At 40.3% G+C, this 23,178-nt stretch overlaps 1 protein-coding gene across 4 annotated transcripts in view; it reads left to right on the top strand.

Moving 5' to 3' along the window:
• Nucleotides 1–18,722, top strand: part of LDB3 (LIM domain binding 3) — a 62,309-nt gene extending 43,587 nt beyond the window's left edge. For all 4 annotated transcript variants that reach the window (XM_016142793.2, XM_016142791.2, XM_016142792.2 and 1 more), the window contains 5 exons: nucleotides 249–669; nucleotides 1,901–2,081; nucleotides 2,700–2,820; nucleotides 7,748–7,863; nucleotides 16,625–18,722. In XM_016142793.2, the coding sequence (XP_015998279.1) occupies nucleotides 249–669; nucleotides 1,901–2,081; nucleotides 2,700–2,820; nucleotides 7,748–7,863; nucleotides 16,625–16,714 (929 nt within the window). In that variant the 3' untranslated portion in view covers nucleotides 16,715–18,722. The remainder of the gene's footprint in view (nucleotides 1–248; nucleotides 670–1,900; nucleotides 2,082–2,699; nucleotides 2,821–7,747; nucleotides 7,864–16,624) is intronic.
• Nucleotides 18,723–23,178: the final 4,456 nt, after the last annotated feature.

Genomic DNA, 23,178 nt, shown 5'->3' with positions numbered 1-23,178 from the left:
TCCTTTTCCCAGCCCCATCATAGCTCCTGGGGCCCTGCTCTGAGGGCTCCTTATCTGCCTTGGCTCCTGCAGCAAATTCAAGTTCGAGGCATCAAGAAATTCAGGACTGCGTTTCCAGTAAAAATTGAAATTGTCCTGCTCTGATATTAAAGACACCTTTCTCTAGCTTGGGTGGGGTGGGGTGGGGTGGGGGAAGTTGGGGGAAATGAGTTCCTGACACATTTTCTCTGGATCTTTTTGGCTTGCAGTGCCTGCATCTACTTACAGCCCATCCCCCGGGGCCAATTACAGTCCGACTCCCTACACCCCCTCCCCTGCCCCTGCTTATACTCCATCGCCTGCCCCCACCTATTCCCCCTCACCGGCACCAGCCTATACCCCCTCACCAGCCCCAAGCTATAACCCTGCACCCTCAGTGGCCTACAGCGGAGGCCCTTCTGAATCTGCCAGCCGTCCCCCATGGGTGGCAGACGACAACTTCTCTCAGAAGTTTGCCTCTGGCAAGAGCACCACTTCCATCAGCAAGCAGACCCTGTCGCCGGGAACCCCTGCCTACACCCTAACAGGTTCCCAGGTGTCCCCCCTTGCCAGGGGCACCTTCCAGAGGGCCGAGCGCTTCCCAGCCAGCAGCCGGACTCCGCTCTGTGGCCACTGCAACAATGTTATCCGGTATGGTCCAGCTGTGGCCCTGTGCTGGGGTGCTGGAAGGGTGGGGGTATGGGTTGCTTGCCCACTGCCTGAACCCTGTGGTGGGGTTGGGAGATGGAAAGGCAGGTATGGGGAGAAGGCTTCCTGCAGGGCAGCCTCAGGTCCCTCTGACTAGCCATCTGGTCTGACCCTCTCTGAGCTTTAGTTTCTACCCCTGTGTGACACCCACTTCCCTGGGGAGTTGGGTGGACTCCATGAGGTAAGTGGATGAAGCTCCAAGCATGGTACTTGGTGCCAGGACCTCCCTCTTGGGCTAAGGCCAGGTTCTGGAAATGGTAGGTTTTATTTTCAGTAGGTTTATTGGGCATGTTGCAAGTTGGCTGAGAGTGCTGGTTTTGACCCAGCTTTCCTTTAGGGTTGCTTCTGGGTCTTTCCACAGACAGGCCTGTGCTGCTCAGGGCTTTGGTGGGCATCTGCCACACTAAAATAAAAACAAATGATTTCACTGTTAGAAGCAAGGATTGATGAATAGTGCTTGTCTGAATATAGTATGTTTATAGTATTTGTGTGTGTGTGTGGGGGGTGCTTGGAGGTGGTGAGTATATATATATAAAATACACCTTTATTTAAAATGAAAGTAATACATACCCATTAGAGAAGAATTAGAAAATTCAGAAAGTGAAAATTAAAATATAAAATATTTCCTTATAGTTCCATTTTTCTGACTACTAATGTGGAACTGGACTCCCCAGGTTTGTGTCCTAGATCTACCAAACTATGGCCTTGAACAGCATATTTAACTTCTCTGTGCCTTGGTTTCCTTATCTGAAAATGGGTATCATAATAGTACCTACTTCATAGGATTGTTGTGAGAATTAAACAAGTTAAGAAATACAAATTTCTTCTTGACTAGTGCCTGGCACAGAGTAAGCACCTAGTAAATATTAGCCATCGGCACCATCATCATTGCTCTTCTTATTGTAATTACCAGTAGTCAACTGAATAATTCCATAATATGCTTATCCTATCCCCTACCAGTGAATGTTTGAGTTGCTCCCCAGTTCTGTTTATTATAAATGATACACAATGAACATCTTTCTGCATGGAAACTATCTGAATTTCACATTATTTCATTAAAACAGTCACAAAAGTCAGAGTTTTGGGTTAAAGTATGGGCATCGTTGGGGGTCTTGAACTATCTGTTCTCAAACTTTTGGGGCTGCCTTAGCAAATGCTGTTCTCTACTTCCCAGGGGCCCCTTTCTGGTAGCCATGGGCCGCTCCTGGCACCCAGAAGAATTCAACTGTGCGTACTGCAAGAACTCCTTGGCAGATGTGTGCTTTGTGGAGGAGCAGAACAATGTTTACTGTGAGCGGTGTTATGAGCAGTTCTTTGCCCCAATCTGTGCCAAGTGCAATACCAAAATCATGGGGGTAAGTGGGCAGTATCCTTCTCCTCTTACCCTTGTCTTTTCCCCAGCCAATCTCTTCCCCTCCCCAAGACTGTGGGGGTACCAATAGGAAGCCAAGAAGTTGATTTAATGGAGAGGGAACAACTCTATTTCTATCCTGGAAGGGAGTTGGTTTGCAGTCCATGAACTAGGGAGCAAATTAACTTGAAGTCTTGAAGTGAGAGATGATTACATGCCTGGGCGACACAGCTTGAAGTGGCAGCAGACCTTCCACAAAGCGAGTTATCACTTCATAGCCTGACCTCACCATGTACCTGCATGTTGCCTTGACCCTCGATGCCCGTTTGGTAAGATGGTGATAATAAGCAGTACCTCCCTCCCAGGTTTGATGGGAGCATTCTGCATCACAGTTACATAAGCACGCACAGAACCTGACATCCAGCAGGTACTGCATGAGTAGGAATCCCTCCTCTGCCACCCTGGGCCTGCCTTCGGTGCATCCAAGATCCACTTCCTGGGCTCTCCTGCCCAGTTCCCAGATGAGGTGTTCCAGAAGTGGCTGGGGCCTGGTGAGGAAGTCAAGCCCAGGTCCCTCCCTCCCCCGGACCTTTCTATCCTGAGCTGAAGCTCTTTTCCTCAGGAAGTGATGCATGCCCTGAGACAGACATGGCACACCACCTGCTTCATCTGTGCAGCCTGCAAGAAGCCCTTCGGGAACAGCCTCTTCCACATGGAAGATGGGGAGCCCTACTGTGAGAAAGGTAGGGCTACTGTGCTGTGGAAAGTACCCCCACCCCTGTCTGAGAGAAAGGGGCAGGCACAGGGAACTCTTGCCTGGGTACATTCACATGGAAACATCAGGAGGCTCCAAGTGGCAGAATCATGCTAATATTACACAAAGGAAGTTCATTGAACTATCTCTCCTGTCCATTTGGTTGCAGCAAGGAGGCTTGTTTTTTTTACACATTCAAATCCTGCTCCCTTCCCTGCACCAAATATGTGGATCTCAAGGTGGTATCTTGTGGGAAACATTTCATATGATTTTAATTTGGAGACCACAAAGTCTAGTCTGGAAAGGCTTCGTCCCCTGGACTTCATCCTGGATTCTGTTCCAGGCTCCACCTCAGGCTGGCTTTGCAACCCTGAGTGAGTTACTTAACTTCTCAGAGCCTCACTTTCCTCATCTGTGAAATGGGAGAACTAAACACCTGCCTCAGTTGTGGTGAGGATTAAACCAGAGAAAGTGTGTAAAGCATTACTCTTCCTGCTTCTAGGTTGTTCCTTCAGAGTCCTGAAATCTCCCTGTCTGAATTCAGTGTTTCTCTGTTTCCCCAAATGATGTATGTTATCTTAAAACTTGGAGTAAATTATCATAAATTCTGAAGGCAAAGCATTTTATTAGAGAGTTGGATGTCCTGGCTAACTTGCCGTTTGCTCACTCATTTTTCACAGCCTGCTTCTTTCAGAAAAGGATTTGAGGCAGGCTCCAACAACGGTAACATAGACTTGAAGGTTAAGACAATAAAAATAGAAGATCAGTACTAGTTAGAAGATCAGTACTAGTTAGTAGCACATTTGAGGGCAAAAAGAGAAACACAGTAAATTAGTTTACTTTAAAATTAGAAAGGAGAAAACATTCCAGTTTCTCAAGGAGAAAAGAAAAACAAAATGAAACTTTCCCCCTAACAATAAATATAAAACCAATTTCTTACATATTGGTGAGTTCTCTTTCCAGCTCTGAAGTTAATTGAATGACTTAGTAACTTAGTAACTCTGTACCTCAGTGTTCATATCTATAAAAAGGAGAAGATAACATCCATATCTTCCTTTCTTATGAGCATATGGTGATGATTGGTAATTAAGAAAAGTGCTGTTGTTCCAATGCGAATTGCTCAACTAAAAGCCTTATAACTTTTATAATTTGTGATAAGCCACAATTTGTGTCTCAGGTTTGTGAAAGAATGATAGATTTCCACCATCACCACTGTCCTTCTCCGTAGCAATCCCCCTAAAAAGGTTGGTGGACATTTGGGTTCCTTCTACTTCTTGGCTATTGTGAATAGAGCTGCTAGGAGCATGAGTGTGCAAATACCTCCTCAAGATCCTGTTTTCAATTCTTTGGGGTATACGCCCAGAGGTAGGATCGTTGGATCATATGGTAGTTGTATTTTTTTATTTTTTGAGGAACTGCCACACTGTTTTCTATGGTGGTTGCACAATTTTACATCCCACTAACAGTGCAGTGTTCTAATTTCTCTACATTTTTGCCTAAATTTGTTATTTTATGGTATTTTTGATAGCAGCCATCCTAATGGGTATAAGGTAGTATCTCATTGTGTGTGGTACTTTGTCATCATTTTTATTAGCGGCTTGGAAGAAGACACAGGATGATAGGATCTAGACTATCATCAACAAAGATTTTGGTTGGTTGCAGTGATTGTGCTGACACTTTCATATATGACATCTTATATATAAGACAGGTGGGAGGGTCAGCCCCTCACAGGTGGGCTTGCACCTGAGCAGTGCCCAGGCCTGGCAAGGCATCACAATCACCGAGGGGAACCATAAGAGATTAGAGAAGATAAATTCCCAGACCTCCAGATGACAAATTTGATGCGGTGCCCCTCCCCTACCTAGGTGATTTCAATATTCAGTTAGCTTTGGGAATCCAAGTGTGGGCCCAGGACCAGCAGTATTAACATCACTTGGGAATTTGTTAGAACTGCAGATCTTTTGGCCCCACCCCAGATCTATTGAATCAGAAACTCTGAGGGGTGAAGCCCAGCAATCTATGTTTTAATGAACCTCCAGATGATTCTAACATTTGAGAACCACTGCTCTATTAAAGCACTAAGTCCTCCTTTTTCAACACAGAGCATCTGTGATTTGATGGATGGAAATCCTTTTACAATAGCAATAAAATCAATTAAGTACGGGGGCGGGGGGTGGGGGGAGTATGTGAATTCAAATTGAGCCATAAGAGAGTCAAAGAAAATTATAAAAACCGAACAGGAGAAATAAAGGAAGGAATAAATAAATGAGGAACTAGATTATGCTCCTAGTGGGAAAGGCCCATGCACAAATTTAATTCAATACCAATTATGTTCTCCTTTTGTAGATAAATGAGGAAAAATCAGCTTTTTAAAAAATATATGTTAGGGTCAGACCTATGCTACCAAATTTTAAAACAAAGTGGCAATTCTCCAGATCATATGGAATCAAGTTTAAAACAAAAACCAATCAGTGGGAATGACTAGACATTCCAAAAATAAAATCAAGCCATTTCAGAGCTTAATCTGTAAAAAACCACAGGCCGTAAAACAGGAAAAGGAATCACCATTTAATTAGGCATTTTGAACCATTTCTTTCTTTGTCAATTCATCATTTATCCAACAAATGTGTGCTAGTTCATGTGCAAGATGCTGAGCATGGAAAAGAGGGTCTCTGCCCTCAAAAACCTCAAGTAGACCCGTCATTGTGTGATGTGCTAGCACATACATGGACAATTAAGAGATAATGAATGAATGGATGAAAAGGAAAGGAAGCCCAGGAGATGCACCCAGGAAGGCCGTCTCATATCTCTTGGTTGGTGTGGGGATGACAACTTCCCAGAAGGAAGGGCTGGCCCCAAGGATTGCAGAGGTTCAGGTAGACAAACTGGGGAGGGTTTTCCAAGTCCAATTCCTGGTTTATATAAAGGCATGGAAGTGGAAGAGAGGGCCCAGGGTATCTGGAGACTGGGAATAAGGAGAGAAAATTCAGGAGTGGGGTGCGGGTCTTGCCTTCCACTGAAGATGGGTAGCCTATAGCCCTGTTTTTCACCCCATGCTGATAAGTTCCTACAGAGCACAGAGTGAACCGTAAACCTGCCCGAAGGAAGCAGAATAATGTTTTCTTAGCTCTGGTGAGGTGATAGATTTCAGCCTACTGAAGAAATTAAGTTTCTGTCAGAAACAAGATTCATGGACTGTGATATATGTAAAAGCATTTGCATGACAAACTATAATTAAACCCAAAAAAGAGAAACCAGATGTTGGGAAAATATGTAAGAGATATTTATCAAAGTTCAATGGCAAATAGATAACTGGAGATACCATGAAGTCATGGAAAGAGGATGATAAATTTGGAGTCCATCAGGCTACTTGTGTGATGAAACCTCTACAACCAGTTTCTTCATCTTTAAAATAGGAATAATACTTTTTCACAGGACTGCTGTGAAGATTAAACACGAAACATAGAAAAGCACTAATATTGGATTAACACATAGTAGATATTTGAATCAATTCCCTTTCCTCCTTTTATCATTTATAAAGACATTCAAAATAAGAGCCAACATTTGCATATTTGAGCCATGTACTTCGCATACATTATTTTATTTATTTTGTGTAATAACGCCATGAGTTAGGCACTACAGTCGTTCCCATTATACAGATGAGAAAGTTGAGGTGCTGAAAAGTCAGGCAACTTGCCTCACATTTGAACAATTCTTTAACAGAGCTGGGATCTGAACCCAGTTCTTTTCTTTCTTCAGAACCCAAATTTATCACCCCCACTGCACTCTGCTTCTTAGCGTGTGTCTAAGACAATGAACAGGCATACTGTCCACAAGTAGATCTGAGCAGAAAATTGCTGTAAGCAAAAGCCAACTGTGGCAGAGCTGTGGAGAGACAAGTATTCTCCTGAGGAAATGAAGGCTTTGTAAAAGTCATCAAGCTTTACTAGAAGAACCTGGAAGAGTTCTACAGCGAGTGCAGTAGAACTGCTGTTCCTGTGACCCAAAGAGAACAGATCTTTTAGTGGAGAAGCATGGGACCTGGTCCACTGTGTCTCAGCTGTGTGACTCTGGTGAGACCCTTCACCTCTGATCCATTTCCTCATCCACAAAATACAACCAAACAAAACAGAAAAACAATAATAGTTCAGTCTTCAAGGGATTTTGCAAAGATTAAGCTCATTCATTGATTTATTGATTCATTGATTCATCCATTCACTCATATTGGGTACTAACTTACGTGCCCAGGCGCTCTGCTGGAAGTATTAAGACCTTGACATTGAGATACTAGTAAATAATACCATCTATGTGAGAATGCTTGATAAATTATAAAGCATTATAAAATAATGTTTAGTGGTATTATCTTCTTGGCTGGGGGTGGGAGGGAGGTGGCAAGAGACATGTCCCAACAAAGTAGCTAAAATATTGAAATAGTGAAAAGTTATTATTAACACAAATGGCCAATGACAGAAGAATGACCAGGGAAAGAACATTCTTTAATTATTAAAAATGTTAAGGGCTCTCTCATTCTTTCAAAATAAGCATAGCTGCTGAGAAATGTGATTTTTGTTTTCTTTTTTGGGATTATTATGTTTGGCTGTAAGAGGTAACAGGGACAGGAGAAAATTACTTTACAGAAAGTTCATGACAGTTTGAGAAAGTGTTTGCAAATCACACCAGAACAGGATGGTGACTAAGCCTGAAGCCATACAACAGCAGAGCAATTATTTGAAAAGAAGAAAAAAGAAACACAATCATATAACTATTTTGTCTGCAAGATGACAAGTAATCAATTAGGATTCACCCACTGCCTCTAGCCCAGTAATTTGAGGGTTTTCCTGGCATTGGGTCAATATGGCCAGGACGTTTCTTCCAGCTTGCCTGGATGCTGATCCTCACTCTGCCTTTCATTTCAGACTACATCAATCTGTTCAGCACCAAGTGTCATGGCTGCGATTTCCCTGTCGAGGCTGGTGACAAGTTTATCGAAGCTCTGGGGCATACCTGGCATGACACCTGCTTCATTTGCGCAGTATGTTTTTAGCCTGGGGTTCTGACTTTCTGAGAAGGGGCAGGAGGGATGAAGTGGGCCAAAAGACCAACAGTCTACATTATTTGAACTCCGGCATTTCAATATTCTGATCAACTTTAAAATCTGGCCAGTACTACGATGCCTTCATATGTCATAGTTGAGCCTAACTTTATTACTAATATTTTTTATAAACCAGTGTGGCTTCGTTACACTCTATTTGATTAAGGACACAGAGTGTCCCAGGATCTGGCAAACCAGCAGTTTCCCTTACCAGCATTATTTTCAGCAGGTGGGAGCAATGAATGAAGCTTGGATTTAAAGAGGGGTGGATGGCTTCCTGTGTGTGGTTATGGGTTGTTTTAGATATGTGATTCAAGGGTTTTCCCCAGGAACACCAGGCTGGCGCTTATTGACTAATCCTATGAAAAGCTGAGGTAAGGTTTCTTTTGATAGAACCTTTAGAGAGCAGAACTGAGTATCATTTCGTTTTCCTAAATGGTCTTGTTCTTGATATGTAGTTGCCAGGAGATAAGCCCTAGATTAACTATTAACTATGTTCAATTTATTCCTGCTAAACAACCAGGTCATTTTTACCATGCAAAATTGGCATTTTCCTTCTGAGGGCTTTGGATTGGGGAGTGGATATGGTAATGAATCTATGACATTTAGATTCTACACTAGAGTTAGACAATAGTCATCCTTGATAAAGCCCTGTAATGTCAATCTGTCACTGACTAAACTTTATTTTGGAAAATGAATGTGCTACTACTACTATTTTTATTTTTACCAGAGCTACTCAAGGTAAATTTTGGGAGTGTATGAAAGGTCTGTATAGTTTAAACTTGAAGAATTTTTATAGACTTATGACATGGGACAACCCTAGTAATAAAGTTTACTGCAATACACTTCAGGTTTTACAATTTATTTCTATACTGCCCCTCCCATGAGTGGGATGCACTATATTCACTTTGTGTATTAGTCTGCTAGGTCTGCTGTACAAAGTACCACAAACTAATGGCTTAAACAACAGAAACTTATTTTCTCACAATTCTAGGGGCTAGAAGTCCAAATTTAAGGTGTCAGCAAGGCCATGTTCTCTCTCCTAGCTTCTGGTGTTTGCCAGTAATCCTAGGTATTTCTTGGCTTATAACTGCGTAACTCCAATCTCTGGTTCCATTGTCACATGGCTATCTTCCCTCTATGTGTCTGTGTCTCTGCATGGCATTCTCCTTTGTGTGTGTGTCTGTCTCTGTGTGTGGCTCTCCTCTTCTTATAAGGATTCTGGTCATATTGGATTAAGGGCCCCACTTACTCTGGTATGACCTCAACTTACATCTTAATTACCCCTGAAAAGACCTTATTTCCAAATGAAGTCATTGCTGTATCCCTGCACTAGGTAGGCTGGAGGTACTAATGGTTAGGACTTCAATGTATGAATTCTGGGGGGACATAACACTTATTTTTCAGCTCTTTGAACAGATTCTCTAGTTGCCTTTTAGGGTCCTTTAAATTTTTCAGGGCCTCCAGTCACAAAAGGGACAGCAATAGAAATATATTAGTTTTGGTGTTGTCCTCTACAGAGCCATAGCTCAGCAAGGCACAGCATATGGCTCTTTAACCCTTACATTCAAGCCATTGCTTGTCTGATCCTAAGATGCTGCCCGCAAATCTGGTTACTCAACTTCTAGAAGGATCCAAGAGACTTGGGGAAAGTCCAAGGAAGACAGTGACACAGAAGCCCTGTTCTTTGAAGACAGGTTGATGAGAGTCTGTGTCACATGGAAAGGGAGCCATGGCAAAGGTGAGCATGCATCTGCTCCCTCGAGCCTGCCGCACATGTTTGGCTGAGAGTCACAAGAGCACAAGTCCCAGAGGGAGTCCACAAGAAGCAGTAAAACTTAGGGTTGTTCAGGCTGAGATTATAAGTTTTAGCACTGCCTAAAGAATGCACCCAAAGAAACCAGGCAGATCCCATTTTTTGGAGAATTAACATGGAGAATTGTTAAATCTTCCCCCAAACTAGCCCTCTGTGACCTTCACTGTCCCATTAAGATGTATCAAAGAGAGCAACCTTTTAATTGGAAACCTTTGAGAGTTCTTTTGGTCCTCTTTCTCTCACTTTTCCAAATCACTTTTATTGAGCGTATATTCTCCTATAACTTAAAAAAACTAGCAAGAAAGGAAGATCAGGACTAGCTCTCCCAGTTGATGTGCTATTTTCCCCATCAGTCAGATCTCAGGAGAACACATCCTTTAGACTAATTCAAATTACCAAATATTCTATGAGTTTTGTGTACAAGAGTATCCAGAACAAGTTTCTACCATCAAGGATTTTAGAATATTGAAAGGAAAACAAAGCTAACATGTACAACCAGTTAAAGAACAGAACAAGACAACATCTCTAGAGGCCCAAGCATATAAAATGAAAGTGAGAAAGGGCAGTGTGAGCTCCTGTGTGCCTTTGCCACTTGAGCTCCAGGAAAAGAATTTGGGTCCTACCTTAGTGGGGGAATGATCTTACTGGCCCCTATTTCCTCAAGTTTACTTAGTTTCTAGTCCTTCCCCACCAGTGTGGGTATCATGAGGGGATAGTTAGTGGTATAACTTCTGTGAGCAGTCCTAAGCACTTGGCCTGTTTTATTGCTTCCCACTCTGTGGTCAGTACTGTTTATGGCCACCATTTCCAAGCCCTGATGCTACTTGACCATGGAGCCTGGGAGGTGAATCTGTTTTCCAGAGGCATATCCCTGCTATGTCCTGTGCTGGGTAAGCTGGAGGCTTCCTCCACCATGAAACCACCTTGCATCCCACCTGCAGGCTCCTGGCCTGACACTGAGTACAATGTCTCTGTGAAAGTTCTTGCCCTTAGCCCAATCTTATCAGTGAGCCCCCTCTGAGTCTCTGGCCCTTCCTTACTCCTTGGTCTTCAGTCCCCCAAAACCCTCTCTAGCCTGACTCATCCCAAAGTTCTCACAATTAACCAGCACTGTTTCAGATCAGGCAGAATTGACAAGCATTTTCTTGCCAACTCACTCTAGAGCTACCTGTCTCCCCTGAAATCCATCCTCAGTTGAATCTTGAATGCTACCTTCTTAGATTTGTCTTCAAGTTGTCATCAGCAGCATGAGACTATCACAAGAGCCTGGCAACTCTAAACATGACTGCATACACCTGGAATGATTGCAGATACTTTCAGGTCATTAGTTTCCAGAGCCCATTGGCAGCCCTGGGTGACCCCAAGTATAACATCTTCAGCTGTCTATCAGGGCCTTGCACTTGGGGGCACCATGATATTACTTTTCTTTTCAGCACTCTTGGAGTAGACACATGCTCACTGACCCAAGCTCATCTTGGTAGGGTAATTTCTCTATTCTCATGCCTATCCATACATGGGAACTCTACCTGCACTTCTTCCAATGTTAATGCCCTGGATGTGGCCCCCAATTCTGCTTCCCATTAGGAATCCTCAGTACCTTCTCTGAGTCTGGGACCCATGACTATCTAGCTGACTCTGACATGTTGGCATTATTGCCCACCCAGGACTAGCCTACTTATTGGTAGTCCAACAAACTTGGAGGGCTGCCTCTGTACAAGTTCATGAACCCAGAACAATTTCAAGTAAATGCAGCCCCTCTCTGCTATGCGCTATGTGGAAAATGAGCTTAGAATTAGAGTCTTGCAAACTTGGATATGGGTTCCAAGTTCTACAACTTACTAGGTCTGTCACTTAAACAAGACACTTGGGCTCTCTAAGCCTTAGTTTTTCTTTCTTTTTTTATAATATTAAAAAAATTTTTTTCAGTTACAGTTGGCATACAATGTTATATTAGTTTCAGGTAGTGATTAAACATTTAGATGACTTACGAAGCAATCACCCTGATAAATCTAGTACCTATCTGACACCATACATAGTTATTACAATATTATTGACTATATTCCTTATGCTGTTCTTTATAGCCCCAGGACTATTTTGTAACTACCAATTTATACCTCTTAATCCCTTCTCCTTTTTCACCCAGCCCCCAAAACCCCTCCCATCTGGCAATCCTCAAAATATTCTCTGTATCTATGAGCTTCTTTCTGCTTTGTTTGTTTGTTTATCCTGTTCTCTAGATTCTACATGTAAGTGAAACCATATGGCATTTGTCTTTCTCTGTCTGACCTACTCCAATCAGCACAATACCCTCTAGGTCCATCCATGTTGTTGCAGATGGCAAGATTCATTGTTTCTTATGGATGAGTAATACTCCATTGTATATAAGTGCACAACTTCTTTATCCTTTTATTCAATGATGAACACCCAAGTGGCCTCCATATCTTGACTATTGTAAATAATGCTGCAATAAACATATCAATTTACATGTTCCTTCGAAGTAGTGTTTTGGGTTTCTTTGGATAAATACTCAGAATTGGGATTCCTAGGTTTATCTCTGTTTCTTGTTATAGCCTTTGTTTTAAAGTCTATTTTGTCTGGTATAAGTATTGCCATCTTAGTTTTATTTTTTCTTTCCATTTTCATGAAATATATTTTCCATTCCCTTGCTTTCAGTCTAGTATGTATCTTTTGATCTGAATTGAGTCTCTTGTAGACAGCATATGTAATTTATTTTCATATCCATTCGGCTACTCCATCTTTTTATAAGAACATTTAATCCATTTACATTTAAAGTGATTGTTAATAGATACATAGTTATTGCCATTTTATTATTCATAGTTTTTATTTTTTTCCTTCTTCTTCTTAAAGACATCCCTCTAACGTTTGTTGTGATATTGGCTTGGTGGTGATGAACTCCTTTAGCTTTTTCTTATTTGGGCTCTCTTTATCTCTCCTTCAATTCTAATTGATAGCTTCACTAGGTAGAGTCATCCTGGTTGTAGGTCCTTGCTTTTCATCACAGACTATTTTATGCCAATCCTTTCTGGCCTGCAAAGTTTCTGTTGGGAAGTCAGCTGACAGTCTTATGGGAGCTTCCTTGTAGATAATTAGATGCTTTTCTTTTGCCACTTTTAAGATTCTCTCTGCCTTTAACCTTTGGCATTTTAATTATGAAGTGTCTTGGTGTGGGCCTTATTGGGTAAATCTTTTTTAGGATTCTCTGTGCTTCCTGGGCTTATATGACTGTTTCCTTGTCAAGGTTAGGGAAGTTTTCTGTCATTATTTCTTCAAATATATTTTCAATTTTTTGCTCGCTCTTTTCTCTTTCTGGTACCCTATGGCGTGAATGTTGGTACACATTGTCCCAGAGGCCCCTTAAACTATCTTCATTTGTGGGGGGGGGGGGATTTTTTTTTCTTTTTGCTATTCTGATTGGTGTTTTCTACTACCTTATCTTCTAAATCACTGATTTGATGGTCTGCTGCATCTGATCTACTGTTGGTTCCCTCTAATGTATTCTTCATTTCAGTTATTGTATTCTCATTTCTGATGGGTTCTTTTTTATCTTTTATATCTCAATTTTAATGTTTTTTATTCTTTGTTAAAATTCTCAGTGAGTTCATCTACTCTTCTCCTGAGTTCATTGAGCATCCTTATAACCAAACTCTGCATCTGGTAGATTGCTTGTCTGCATTTTGCTTAGTTTTTTTTTTCTAAAGCTTTGCTCTGTTCCTTCATTTGGGTCCTGTTTCTTTGTCTCCCCATTTTGGCTGCCTCCTTGTGTTTGTATCTATGTATTAGGTAGAGCTGCTATGTCTCCTGGTCTTACTAGAGTGGCCTTATGTAGTAGGTGTCTTGTGGGACCAAGTGGCACAGTCTTGGTCACCTGAGCAGGGTGCTCCAGGTGTGTCCCTTGTATGGGTTGTATGTGCCCTCCTGTTATGGTTGAGCCTTGGTTGCTGTTTGCATATTAGTGAGAGGGATTGACCCTTAGGCTGATCAGTTGTGAGGACTGGCCGGTGACTATAGTGGAGGAACTGTTGTGCAGGGGCTGACACTACCAAGCAGATTCCCTTTCGCAGGGCCCTAGTGCCTGCCCAGTTTGCCTTTTGGGTGTATGTTCTTTGGATGTGGTCCCAGCTGGTCCTCCAGCTAAGATGGAAGCTGGCAACTGGTTGTGCCAGCCCCACAGCCTCCTGGGAGGGTCCCCAATAAGACCAACTTCAACCTGTGCCCTGCCTGGGGCCACCTGGCAAGAGTTACCAAGCAATCTGCAGATGGCCACCACCCAAGCGAGGCTTGAGGATGTCTTGAGAGGCCAAGCTGCAAACTTAGGCCAGCTACTGCTAATACTGGGCTTGGGGCTGCTCAGCAAGAGGTATGAGGCATACTGAAGCCAGATGCTGCTTGTTTGGGTTTTGCGAACCTTTGAGAGATTTTAGGAAAGTCCACAACTTGTGGCAAGACAGGCTGTTTGTATGGAAAAGCCATTGGAAGCAACTTGGGTGGGCCTGCCAATTGGGTGGGGTGGAGTCTCAGAGAATCACCAATCCAAAGATGGTGGGGTGGCTGAATGGATAAGAATATAAGAGCCTTACATATGCTGCCTACAAGAGACTCAATTCAGATCAAAAGACACATACTAGACTGTAAGTAAAGGGATGGAAAAAGATATTTCATGAAAATGGAAAAAAAAAAGAGCTAGGGTATCAATATTTATACCAGATAAAATAGACTTTAAAACAAAGGCTATAATAAGAGACAAAGAAGGACCTAGTAATCTCACTTCTGGGATTGCTAACCCAATATACTAACTTTGAAGAGATATGTGAATCCATATGTTTATTGTAGCATTATTTACAATAGCCAAGATATGGAGGCCACTTGGGTGTCCATCAGTGGATGAATGGATAAAGAAGTGGTGGCACATTTATACAATGGAGTATTACTCATCCATAAGAAACAATGAATCTTGCCATCTGCAACAACATGGATGGACCTAGAGGGTATTGTGCTGATTGGAGTAGGTCAGACAGAGAAAGACAAATGCCATATGGTTTCACTTACATGTAGAATCTAGAGAACAGGATAAACAAACAAACAAAGCAGAAAGAAGCTCATAGATATAGAGAATATTTTGAGGATTGCCAGATGGGAGGGATTTTGGGGGCTGGGTGAAAAATGAGAAGAGATTAAGAGGTACAGATTGGTAATTACAAAATAGTCATGAGGAAATATAGAATAGCATGAGGAATATAGTCAATAATATTGTAATAACTATGTATGGTGTCATATGGGCACTAGATTTATCAGGGTGATCACTTTGTAAGTTATATAAATGTCTAATCACCATATTGTACACCTGAAACTAACATAATCTTATATGACAAGTATAATTGGAAAAAATTTTTTTTTAAGAAAAAGAAGGGCACCTGTGACTCCAGCTGCCCTCTCTCTCAGTCACAATCTCTGCTGGTTTTCACAGCCAAAAGTTATGGGGACTTCTCTCCCTGACACTGGAACCCTGGGTTTGGGGCCTTAGTTTGGGGCTGTGGCTCCTTGCTCATCAGCAGGGACCTTCTCAGCCAAGATATCCCTCCCGATTCTCAATGGCCACATGCAGGTGTGGGACCAGCCCATTTCACATTTTCAGCCCTACCACCAGTCTTGAGGTGGTTCTTCTCTATGTCCGTAGTTTTGGAACTTTAGCTAGATTTTAGGTGATTCTCATTGATGATTGTTTTGTAGTTTAGCTGTAATTTTGGTGTGGTTATAAGAGGAGAGAAGCAGAGCATTTACCTACTTTGTCATCTTAACCGGAAATCCTTGAGCCTCAGTTTTTCAATTGTGCAGGGGGGAAAAGTTATACCTATTCCATAAGGTTTTTGTGAAAATTAAATAAGATCATCTACACAGAGTGTCTAGCATCCTGTTGGACCCACAGTACCTCAACAAGTATTACTTAGCTCCTTTCTTTCTATATTGTCTCCATCTTCAAACTTGCTCATATGTTGCCATCATGGGAACATATAATTTTGTCCTTTTTTTTCATATATTTCCTTGCATTCACTTTTCCATATTTGATTTATCTTTTTCATGGTGGCATTATGTTGGGGAAAAAAAACCATAAAAATTTACTTAATTATCAACCTACTGAGAGAAATTTTAGTGATTTTCAGTTTTTAGTTGAGCACAGGTTGATTTCTTGTTCTGTGCAATAGTTTCTGTAAAATAAAATTCTCCTCTTCACTGTTGCCACATTCCCTACAGAAGACTGAGCTGATTTACATGTTCCTAGCAATGCACAAGTAACCCTGCTTCCTTTTGGCATTGCAGACTTTTAATTTATTATTATTATTATGTTCACTTTTTGGCTATAGTCACAAAAAGTTAAAGGTGACAAGCCATTCAGTTTTTTTTTTTTTAATTTTGCTAGATTAATAGGTCTCTTTTGTTATCTATGGGTGTTTTAATTTAATTTTATTTAATTATTAGTGGAGACAATTTTTCTGACGTGTTTAGTTTACTGATGGCATTTTTTTAGATGTTAGTAATCTTGGTGGATATTGATCTATGAACTTGTATTGGTTTTGTTTATAAGTTTTGGATAGTGTCAATTGGACTTTATTATGTATATTTCCTCTATTCCATTATATTTTACTAATTTAATTTGAGTTTTCTTCCATGTTACTGTTTGTAAGGCTTAAATTTTATATAGTTTGACTTATTTACTCTGCTTAAGTCATTAAACGCACTGTTGCCTTTCCTCCCATCTGCACGTGACAGTGCTTTTTCTTAAAGGGGTGACCGAAATCTTTTGCTTATGTCCCCCTTGCTTCATGAGTTGCAAGGCCCTGTGTCACACCAGTCTTTTTTCTGTCCCAGGTCTGCCATGTGAATCTGGAGGGGCAGCCATTCTATTCCAAGAAAGACAAACCTCTGTGCAAGAAGCATGCACACGCCGTCAATGTTTAGGGAGCCCAAGGCTTCTGATGCAGACAGGTGGTGAGCTGCTCCTGCTGCTGGCAACAAAGGATTCAAGGAGGCTGATATCTCTTTTGGGGGTAAAGGGAGAAGACAGGAAGTAACTGAGCCCTTTTAAAGTATAATTTTATTTTTTTTTCTGCACACAGATTGTGTATTTGCATAGTTCAGACTAGAAGCCAAATGAAAATCCCTAAACCAAGCTAGTAATTAATTCAAGACTAGAATCGTACTTTAGACATTAGGACAGAATTCTAAGCACTGAAAAGAGAAAAACAAAAGTAATTTTCCCAAAGTGATATACTTCCTGAGGTCACCAGAGTAGGGACAGAGCTCAGAGCAGTTACAGAGAATCTGAAACATTCTGTGGGGTTCTTTAGAGCTCCTCTGGCAAATGAAATGAAGTGCCAAAGTCTTCCCTGCAGGGTATTTTTAGGGTCAGAGCTGAGAGCTTATTAGCTAAGGCAGATTGGGCTTTGTTCACCAAAAAAGGAAGTGTTATTCCATTACTAGAGTCATGGAGCTACCTCTGCACATCAGACTTCAGACCTTGAACAGACTCGAACATCCTAAAGGGAGCTCAGACATCCAGAGTGATGTCTTTTGGGGGCCACTGGGCAATTGACCTGGCTTGAGGAAGGGCTCTGGCTCACACTGCTGACAGCTGAGGAAAGATGGGCTCTTTAGCTCCCCTCTTTCAATCTGAAACACCCGATGCCCCAGGAAGCTTAGCTCCTTTTTGAATTGTGACAGGAAAGTGGAATTGGCTATTTCCAGTTTTGCTTTGTCATGTGTGAGAGATTTTTAAATGACTCTGGGTTGCGTTTGGCCCTTGTTTTGCTTTGTGCGGTTAGGTTCATTAGCGTGAATGTCCAGTCATGTGCATGTATTTCACTGCCAGGCCTATGATAGCTAACTTATGAAGTCTTCCTCAGCACCTGGTCCCCCAGCAGGCTTAGTAACCTGTGGAAAAGAAGATGTCTGAAACAGGATGGCAGAACAGGTTGAGAACACGTCCAAACTCGGGGTGGGGAAGAGGAACCTTACATTCTGACAACCTCAGTCAGAATGAATGCATGAGTTGGCAGGCCCTCCCACCTCAGATCAGCGCCATCCTTCTCATATGTTCCTTTAAATGCAGCACACTGGTTGTATACCATTGTGTTGACTGCTGGAAGAAAAAGATGGACTAATATATACTCATTTGCCATTTTGGCCAGTATTTTGAAAATGTATGAGCTAGGTTGATCTAGCAATTATTTAAGTATTTATTGAAATAGACTTGGGTCTTCAAACTTCTTTAAAATATTAGTGATACTTTGAGTTAAGTAAGCATTTTAAAGCTGTTTGGTGATAAAGGGAGAAGCTTTAGTTTCCGAGGTTGGAAATGGTATCTAAGTCTCTTTCCCTTTTAGGAGACACTCTTTGAACTCATTGAACATAGCTTTGAAGCAAGCAGTTTGAGTGGATATTTCTCACTTGAGCACAATACTTAGGCCCTCTTCCAACTCACTGCTAGTCTCTTCTCACTCCTGTTTTGGATTTTCTCTTTACACATTTGAAATCTTTTATGAAAATGCATTAGAACACTTTTCTTTTCCCAAGAACTGAGGCTTCCGGGAACTGCCTTTATACCTGAATATGTCTCTTTTCCCCAAGAAAGAGGGATGCAACTAGATGTGTCCCTAGCAGAAGGCCTGTGTTTCTTTCCAAGGGTAAAGCCACCAGTGTACCTCTGGGAGCACCAGGAGGGATAGAAACGTGCTCCTACCACAGGCCCTTAGTTAACTTAGTGCTGTGAGAAAGTGAATATAAAGCACCAGGCATAGTAAAATCTGCAGGGAGTGCCTGGAGATTTTTCAGGAGTTGCAAACAAGTACCTTGGAGCATTCTGTTATTTTTGGAAAGTTCAAATATATAGGGACAAGGAGGTTGCTGACTGTACAGAAAGACTCTAGGTAGGTTTTCTCTAAAACAAACAAACAAACAAAAAAAAAAAAAAGGAAGAAAACAACCCCTCTCCCCACACCAAACTATTAAATTATTAAATTATCAAGGACTAGTCCTGAGGAAAGGGCAAAAAAGGCCCCTAGAGTTAAGTTTCCAAAAATATCTTTTGAAAGGGTTTACACACACACACACACACACACACACACACACGAAAACAAAATTTTAAAGGTAGGAAGGAAAGGAGGTAGTTTGAATATGGTTTCCTCCATGTTTGTAAGTTTGGCATAGCATAGGGGTTAACATTGTATCAATTTCAGATTAACATCATGGATGGCCTACAACACCAAACAATTTTTAACAGTTCATGGTGGGGAGTACACTTTGGATCTACAGTTCTTGTCTCATTGCTGACATTTATTTAACATTTATAAACCTTAACTTTTTGCAACTGAGTGACTTGTGTTTGCAGTGTTTGTGTTAGGAATCTAGCTTTTATAATGTTAACTTTCAACCCATTACTTTTGTTTAGGAATATTTTTTAATTTTAAGATTTCGGAAGTGGAATATAGTGTTTAAGAGGTGTGCACAAAAATATTTTGCATGTTGTTTTTTGGACCATGTGTATTCTACTTTTTAGCAAAATAAAATGCAAAAAGGCTGTGCAAATACAGATTTTTCCGTGTTAAATTTTTTTCATGTGACACCAAAAGCAGGTTTTTTTCTATATGGCCACAAATAAAATTCTAGACAAAACAAAATGCTCTATGAAGAAACACATAAAACTCACTCTGCCGGTTTACATGTGAACAATACATATGTTTTGCATATAAAGTGAATTTTCCACATAAGTAATAAACTGAAGACCAGGCTTTGCCTTTTCTTTTTTGGAAAGGTTTATTTATTTAGCTATTTGGTGAATAGATATTTCATATTTATTTATTTTTATTCTTCTCCAAATGGTCTAATTCTATATGATATGTAGAACATTATATATATTATTTCTATATTATATAGAATACATATATACAAATATTCTATAAATATTTGTATATTTAAAAGGGCTGTATTTTCTTCCATATCTTTAGTTTTGATATAAGTTCAGAGAAAAATTCTACTGGCATTTTTAAAAAAGATAATGAAGTTACTATGCTTAAAACCAATTTATTCTTTTTCAAGGTATTCTGTTTCTAAGCACTACTTAAAAAGAAAGGGAAATTTTTCTTAATTTGATTTTTAGCACCTGAGTCAGATTTTGAAAGAGCTGTGAAATTACAAACAGAAATAAAATCTCATTATTTCAGTACTTTTTAAAGCTATAGCAATTTTTAAAAATAGGTGATGGAGGAAAAGGAGGCTCATAGAATCATAGAATTTAAATTTGAAAGGAATCTAAAAGATCACCTGGGCATTTTCCAGGTGAAGGAGCCAAGGCCCAGAAAGGGGAAGTGGCTTCCCAGCATACACAACCAGCTAGGGAGGCAATGGTGCAATGGAATAAACATGGACTTTGACATGGTAAGACCAGGGTTTATATTAAGGCTGATCTAATACCACCTGAGTGACACTGGGAGAGTCTCTCTAAGGCTGCTTATCTACCTGAAAATGAAGGTGATAATATCTGCCTCACAGTGATATTTTGAGAACCAAGTGCAATAGCTTTTGGAAGAAAATTGCAATACGTATGTTAGTTGTTATTATAATCAATAGAATGGGGTCAGAACCCAAGGCTGTCAACTCCTGCTTCATCTCCTTAACTCCTCCAACTTCTCCATCCAGAAAAAATACATTGGGGAAAACAGCAGCAAGAATAAATATTATACAAAGAACTCAGAAATATGAACCCTATGGATCAGAATTTGGTATAATTATTGTAGTTCCACCTTATCTGTGGATGCTTATATATACTGAACCCTATTCATACTATGTTTGTCCTATACATACTTAAAGTTTAATTTATAAAAAGCACAGTAAGAAATTAACAACAATAACTAATAATAAAATGGAACAATTTTGTGATAAACACGTGAATGTGGTCTCTCTCTCAAAATATTGTATTATATATATAGTGTGGATATGCTGGACAAAGGGATGATTCACAGCTCAGGTGAGAGTTCATCATGCAACTCAAGCAATTTAAAACTTATGAATTGCTTATTTCTGGAATTTGCCATTTAATATTTTCATATCTCAGTTGCCTGTGGGTAACTGAAACCATGGAAAGTGAAACCATGGATAACAGGGGACTACTGTACCTCTAGCATAATTTCTTGACTGAAGACTTTTGGACAGAATAAAAATTGTATATTCCTTTGCTCACTCTTTTTTTTCAACAAATATGTATTGAGCATCTACTATGTGTCAGACACTACTCTGGACACTGGGAACGTGATAGTGAATAAAACAAACAAAAACTACTATTCTCATGGAGCCTAGATTCTAGTGGTTTGGAATCAGCCAAACAAGATAAATGACTGAATTATGACAAGATAAATAACTGAATTGTGTTTGAATTAGTACTAAGGAGAAAAATTTGGACTATTTAAAGCTTCTCTACAGGGTTACACTGGCATCCAGCTAGACTGAGGCTCATCAGTAATAAAGACATGGATCAAATGTTAGGAAATAGCTGCACATGCTATTTACCCTAGAGATTCACAATACACACGTGTGCGCTGTGTGAGTGTTCAGGCTCTCAGTAAAGAAATCTATTTAACTTATTTGAGCACAGAACATGGAACTCTAATTTGGAAAATACTGCCTACATTTTTGGTTTAGACTTTCCAGATCTCTAGCTTTCCCAGGACAATCCTAATATCAAATAATCTTTCTTGATGTTCTCTTCACATGCTTAAAGCATTTTGATAACTTGGGCAGTGTGTGTGTGTGTGTGTGTGTGTGCGCGCGCGCGCGCGTGTGTGTGTGTTGTGTTAGACTTTATTTTTAGAGTAATTTTAAGTTCACAGCAAAATTGAGCATAAGGCACACAGATTTCCCAATATACCCCTGACCCCTCTCATGTATGGCCTCCCGGATTATCAAAATCTCCCATCAGAGTGGTACATCTATTACAATCGATGAACCTATGTTTACAACATAATCACACAGAGTCCATAGTTTATATTAGGGTTCACTTTTGTTATCGTATATTCTGTGGGTTTGGACAAATGTATTATGACATGTATCCACTATTATAATATCATACAGAATTGCCCTAAGAATCCTCTGTGCTCCACTTATTCCTCCTTCATCCTTAATCCCTGACAACCACTGATCTTTTTACTGTCTCTATAGTTTTGTCTTTTCTAAAATGTCATATCGTAGGAATCATACAGTATGTAGCCTTTTCAGATTGGCTTCTTTCACTTAGCAATATACATTTAATTTCCCTCCATGTCTTTTCATGGCTTGATCATTTCTTTATAGTGCTGAATAACATTCCAGGAGTCTATCTTTGCATTCCATAAACATTCAGTGAGTGGTTAGGCTCTGTTGTAGGGATGGATGATGACAATACAGACAAGGTTCTGGCTTTCGTAGAGCTTGCACTTTAAAGGGAAGAGATCAACAGTAAACAAATAATACATAATCAGTATAATTTGAGATCATGAGTGCTATAGAAAAATAAACAGAATGATGTGTTTGAGGCTGGAGTAAGCTAGTTTTGGAGAGTGGTCAGGGAAGACCTTGCTGAGGAAATGACTTTTGGGGCTGAGGTCTGAATGATGAGAAGAAACCAACCATACAAAAGTTTGGGATAAAGTGTTCCATAGAGATAAATAACTGTGAAACCTTTAAAAGAACAATTTTGGCACTGCAAAGGCACAGAGCTTGAGAGCAGAGATAAGAGGGCAGTAGGAGAAGAGGAAGAGAGCACAAAGGGCCTTGCAGGCGATAGTAAGGCATGTCAGATAATGCCTTCAAATACCTGCCAATTGCAGAGAGAGAAAATACATATTTGACTGTAAGAACCTCACTTTTGGTAGAGTGAATTTTATTTTTTTTCTGTGAGAGTTTCACTTTAAAAAATTTTCAAAGTTGTTCATCAAGCAGTTCTGGATGAATATGGCAAAATTTTCAAGGTTTTATGCAGTTGTTAAAGTCTGGGAAACCTCAATTCTGTGTGGGTAGCATAGAACTGTTTTCCAAAACCTGAGAAACACGGACCTATGCTTGCATACACACCTGCACAAAGTGCACACACACATTGCGTTTTACTTAATTGGAATAATGCTATATATACTGCTCTGAGATTTGCTTTCTTTTAAAAGCAATTTCTTTTTTTGGGGGGGGGGTTGCTTTCTAAGTTATAAAAATGTTTAACCACTATGCTATATAACTGAAGCTAATATAATATTGAATGTCAACTGTAATTGAAAAATAAAACAATTGTAACTGTGAACTTTACTGTTCGATCCCACTTAAATCTCTATAAAATATATATTAAGGATTATCTGAATAATAGTGAGCATCAGTTAATCTATTTACTGAGTTTGTGGAATTAATCT

Source organism: Rousettus aegyptiacus, unplaced genomic scaffold (genome assembly GCF_014176215.1).
Source record: "Rousettus aegyptiacus isolate mRouAeg1 unplaced genomic scaffold, mRouAeg1.p scaffold_m13_p_6, whole genome shotgun sequence".
NCBI lineage: Eukaryota > Metazoa > Chordata > Mammalia > Chiroptera > Pteropodidae > Rousettus > Rousettus aegyptiacus.
This window is presented reverse-complemented; position numbering and strand designations above follow the sequence as displayed.